The 5437-nt window shown below is 51.4% G+C and overlaps 1 protein-coding gene across 1 annotated transcript; it reads right to left on the bottom strand.

The window, feature by feature from the left end:
• Positions 1-298: 298 nt before the first annotated feature.
• LOC149348102 (DNA-directed RNA polymerase III subunit RPC5-like) lies at positions 299-2236 on the bottom strand. Its single transcript, XM_089541686.1, has one exon. It carries the CDS (start codon positions 2234-2236, stop codon positions 299-301), a length of 1938 nt encoding a protein of 645 aa, XP_089397812.1.
• Between the last annotated feature and the right edge of the window lie 3201 nt (positions 2237-5437).

The following is a 5437-nucleotide window of genomic DNA, read 5'->3' as shown; positions in this document are numbered from 1 at the left end:
CTTCCACGCACCGTGACATACAAGAGGGAGGTTGTTGGCGCTGGTTCACGTTTTCTTGTGCACTGAAAGAGAAAAACAATACATCGCCCTCAGAGAACCGTTTCACTCGGCAAAGTAGAGGTCAGATCGAGAAAATCGCCGAACAGAGCTTCTCGCTCTGAAGCAAGGCGCAATTTTTTGGACGGCTGCCTGTCGCAGTAAATTAGAGAGGCGGATTTCACCGTTTTCATAATGATGTGCTGAAAGCCGGCAGCAGATGAGTGCACTGCCGTGACAGATGCCTGAGCAAGCAGATATGTCAGTTCGATGGCTTCCTCAGCTTTGATGGCGGGCCAGCGCTGCCAGACCTGAACGATGCGTCTTGCCTACCGTCACGACAGATTGGTGGCGTTTCGTTCTCCGCGTCCTCTGCCAATTCTGCGCCATTGGCCACCTGGGTACGGTCTTGTCTCATCCTCGCCCGGTGCCGAAAATTAATTGGCCTTCTTTGGACTCGCCTTGTCGTGTCGGCCGTTGCCTGGGACGCAGCAGTTTTATCTTGGGCGGAAAGCCGGAAAGTTTTTGAAATAATCACCCGCTTTTCGCTCCAGAGGGCCATCTGCCTCTGGGCCACATCGGGGTATTGGCTGATGAAGCCCCGATCACAAGCCACCTTGAACTCCCAGCCTGCCGGGCTCGGCATCGCGATGCCCTGCAGAAGCGCCCGGACGTCTTCGGCGGGAAGAGAACTTCCTCGGCACTTGAGGGCCTGGGCGAACATGGGTTCCATGACGTGCCTCGACTCTGTGTACAAAAGCAGCAGGAGGTCACGTGCCATTTGCAAGACCTTCGCTCGCACTCCGGTTCTAGGGCTGAAGCTGCCACAAGGGTAGATGATGTCGCTCTTCACCACCCAGCAGCCTTGCACGAGGACAGCGACCTGCTCCAGGAAGTCGAGGACCGTTGCGCTGTCCGACCTAGCGGGCAGTACCGACATGAGCTTTGCAAATTCGATTACACTGGCATTTCTGAGTATATTCTTGATGCGGCCTTCCAATAACGGGCGCCGTAGGCCATGCATTGAACGCTCTCCTGAATTGTCTTTGTCCTGCACAGAGTCAGCACTGGAATGAGCTTGTTCAGGGCCGTTTTCCGTCGTGTGTCCATCGATGAGGTCCTGGAGAAATTCTTGTGATGCGGCAGGACGGTGTGGCACTTCCTTTTCGGGGCAGGTCAGCAGCTGTCTTTCAACGCATGACATCTCGGTGCCGAACCCGTGAAATGTAGCCTCGACCCACGGAGCCTCTTTGTTATCCTCTTCGACGGCTTGCTCAAAGGCGCTTTTATAATCCTCGTCTGAGACACCTTCGAAGCTTCCGGTCGCTAAAAATAGCTCGTCTACCTCGCCTCTCGGCTCTACCTCACTGCCTCGCTCATCGTTTTCTTCTGACGTGTCGGATGCCGGGAACACGGCCGGCATTTGGTCCAGATGAGGCAGTGTCGATGCCATTCGAAACACAGCCCTGATCGGCGACAAGTGAAGTTCTCCAGGAAAGAGTAGTCCCACGGCGTAGCTTTCTGAAGACATTGAAGACACCGTCGATGTCATTACGAGCCTATCCACGAGACCAAGTCTTTCTAACACCTGTGTTGAAATCTCAGTGGATTGGTCAGCGCCGAAGTCTGCCACAGGTTCACTCGGCGTGGACGGACTAGCGGATATGTTTTCTTTGCGGTCATCTAACATATGCCGAATGACGACGTTCAAGGCAGGTTCCGCCTCCATGAACTGGACGACACCGGCGTCAATCACTGGTTTCACATCCAAGTTTTGGTCTTCGGAAGAGTGTATCACTGGTTTGACGTCTAAGCATTGATCGGGGCTGCTGCTTGTCCGGGTTTCCGTTTTAATGCGCCGGTCGTCGATGGAGCCTACCGCCAGGTCCACTTCAGTGGACTGGTCGGCTCCGGAGTTCGCACTGTCGGAAGGCAATTTTCGGCGGCTCCCCACATCGCCATTGGTAGGGTAGCCGGTACGCACTTGATATTCTAGCTCCAGTTTTCGTTCGTTCAGCTTCACCCTGGCCTCGACGACCTGCCCGACGTTGCGACTGCTGGGAGGCTGCTCCGAGTACTGCAGGAGGAACAGGCTGTCTGCTAGAGCCTTGGACAAGTACACGTCGAGCTCCGTTATGACCTCATCACCATCGTCCCTGCAGCCATTTTCGGCGCCAGCGGACGACGGGGAAGCCGCCATGTACTCGTTCCTCTTCCCTTTCTTCACCCTTCTTCTTCTTCTTCTTCTTCACCATATGAAAATGGCACATACCCACGCGGGGGATTGGCCAAGGTACGGTGGTGAATGCCAAGGAGGTATAAGTGCGGGAAAAAAAAAAGCTAAGTAAAATAGTAGAATGTTTGAAATCAGAAAATATGTATGAATTGTTGGAAATATTTAATAATAAGCAAATTAGATACATCAGGAAACAAAATAAAATACGCTTTTGGACATTCAGTGGAATTTTATATGGATTTAACAGGGTAAGCGGCCAGTTGCAGTGATGTAATCACGAAGGTTGCCGCAAATAGTGCTTAACGAGAATCCCGTGCACTCGCTCCAAACGAGAGCAGAACTGGTAAAGACAAAGGGAGTCCTAACCTCGAAAGAGGGTCTTCCAAATACTGTTTTTTTTTCTGAAATGCGAACCGCCGGCAAGAGAGGAGATATTGGTCAATTGTTTCAACTTCTCCGCATGTGTTACAAAGGTTACTCGTAGAGAACCCACATCTGCATAAGTACAAGTTGAGGGGGGGGGGGGGCGGGGATTCTGCATCGCAGAAGCGTCATGTACACTTCACACCGCCTTGTCTTACATGATCGAACATTCCATGGGAACTTTAAATGTTGAAAGTCCACGGTATTCAGCAACGGATCCCCCAAGCTGGCACCCTTCCCTGTAACCTTTGTTTTCTTCTTGACCCAAATGACCAATTTTCCCGCAAACCTATGGCGAATAAATTTATGCACTCTAAACAGAAAAGAGCAAAATGGGAGTAATCTGTCCTCTAGCTCACCTTTCTTCATAACGAATTAGTACAAAAGCAAGTTGTGCATCCGGCGGCCACTGATCGTGAGACATTCCACGCACGAGCAGGCACCCCATAAGAATTCGTGGCATCGGGGGAGCGCTTTCTCGGCTGTTTTCCCCACGTGCCGTCGAACAAGCTGGCTAATGAACGTCATTAGCATTAGCAATCTGCAAGAGCCAATCTACAAGATTGGCTGAATCATGTCCACATCAGCGAGACAGGACGCATAATAGGTCATCGACGGGTTGTACAAAAAAAATGGCAGTGGCTTAGCTCTGGTTAAGCCTGGATATACAAGCGAAAAGCTGCAGTTATGCTTTGTTTGACGTCATGGCTGTCGCAGTTCGCGCACAATGCACTGGGAGCACCACGGTAGCGGTGTAGATATTGAGCCAACTCCCTCGCTACCACTTCTGGGTCTTCTTTTCTTCCTTCCATGGCGAATGTCTGCGCCTCTTCTACGGCCGCCGCCGCCGCTCACGCGTGCGTTCTCGCAACGCCTTGCGAAAGAACTTTCTCTTGGGACGGAGACTGCCGTCCCAACAGTCCCAAGCGGTTAACCGATGGCGAGGAGGAGAAGCAACGACGGAGCGCGCGCCGCGGCGCGCGGCCTCTTACCGCCGCCGCCGCCGCTCGGGCTGGCTCGGGCGTTATCGCAACGCCTTGCGATAACGCGATCAGAACGTGATAAGAACCGCTAGCCGCGGCGAAGGGTAAACAGGTGGCGAGGAGGAGAAGGGATGGGGTGGCGAGGAGGAGGAAGGGCGCGCCGCGGCGGCGCCCAGGGGTGGCCCACGCGAAGCGCGGTGTTGACGAGCTTATTGAAGCTTTTCACTTCAAAAACAGCACTAATGCGCTAGCAGGCCACGCATACGACACTGGCACCAGGTAGACTGCATGGGGCAACGCCTCTACCTCATCGAAAGAAAGGAACCTGACGACGCGCCTTCCACTCGATTCAACCAGACCACGCAAGCAACTTTGAACAAGAACGAAAGTCCCATCTACGCCAATCATCACACTATCCCAAGCAACCACCGATATCCTTCGGACGGCCGACAGAGGTCTATTTCGGATGTTATGTACGTCCGCTGAACATCCGCAAACAGCCGGTAGACGTCCGTCGGCCGTCCGAAAGGTGGCCAAAGGTATACGGCTCGCCCGCCGACGGACGTCCAGTTGAGTACGTCCATTGGCGGATCTTTCTCGAATATTCGCATATATGGTGCATGCGTGCTTTTTTCACTCCGCGCAATGCAATAAAACCAAAAACAATTTGATGCATAGCACGCATATTTTATTGTGGTTGATGATACATCAGCAGAGCAATGGGTTACATTCGGAAAATTTCTTAAATGTGACTCTTCAAATGTGGCAAGCTCGGGACACACATCCGTAATCTTCCCACCCACAGGATTTCTGAAATAAAAAAGAACGCGGCAAACATCAGTCATGTGAAACAAATGGCACAATGGAGTAGCCCAAGTAAAAACATTGGAACCAATTAATAGAAGTGTTTAATGCTGCAAGTATAACAGACAATGCACTTTAACAAACACCTCAATAAGTATAAGGCAATAACAGCTCTCACTTTTCCACACCATATTTGACAATGTATCTGTTCTTTATTTATTTTCATGGGCCTTAGGGCACTAACCTGCGCAGCACAGTACGCGACTGTGCACAGAAAGCCGCAAAGGTTCGTTGCGAACCACTGCGACCTCACGTGCTTCCTATGCACGCGCGTTGTCACTCTTTATATAGGCATAGTGAACATAGCGATGCCTTCAAAATTAACAAGATGCGAAAACACTCCGTCCCGCAACTTTGAAGAGGAGTGGGAATTAGTCGCGCGAGTTGAGGGCTCCCGCAGCTGTGTGATGTAGGCTCCCGAAAGTGTGAGAACAGCACACACACTTGGGGAAGTCATCTCCTCGCGCTTCCTGCTCCCATTGTCCTGTGAACGAATGTTATATGAGCATGCTGCATTGTCCTAGAAGCAAAGTTCCAAGAAGTGTACTGGATACATACCTTCGCAGGCAATCACACGTGCACTAAGCCTTCTTTACACCAAGGTCGACGCAGTACGGGACGTGTTCCAGAAGAGCTTCAGGCGCTTCCCGTATCTTTCGAATTGCTTAAGTTACACACAACTTTCGTCCACAGACCGAACAAAGCCACATTTTATAATAACAGAGCTATAAAGATCTGCGCGGCAACACTACGCGACATATCAACAACAGCGCTACGGAGCCGTACTGATGGATTGGATTGGTCTGACCGCGAAATATAAAACTAGTCATTGAGTTCTTGCAAAATTCTGCAACACCTGCTTCTCCTCTTAGATAAATTTAGCTCGTTGGCGGCT

The sequence above is a fragment of the Amblyomma mixtum genome, chromosome 4 (assembly GCF_055824585.1).
Source record: "Amblyomma mixtum isolate Tamu chromosome 4, ASM5582458v1, whole genome shotgun sequence".
Classification (NCBI taxonomy): Eukaryota; Metazoa; Arthropoda; class Arachnida; order Ixodida; family Ixodidae; genus Amblyomma; species Amblyomma mixtum.
The sequence above is the reverse complement of the archived record's forward strand: the minus strand, read 5'-3'. Positions and strand labels throughout refer to the sequence as shown.

Coding starts and splice junctions, on each gene's coding strand:
- LOC149348102 (XM_089541686.1), bottom strand. CDS start 2,236: ATGGCGGCTTCCCCGTCGTCCGCTGGCGCCGAAAATGGCTGCAGGGAC.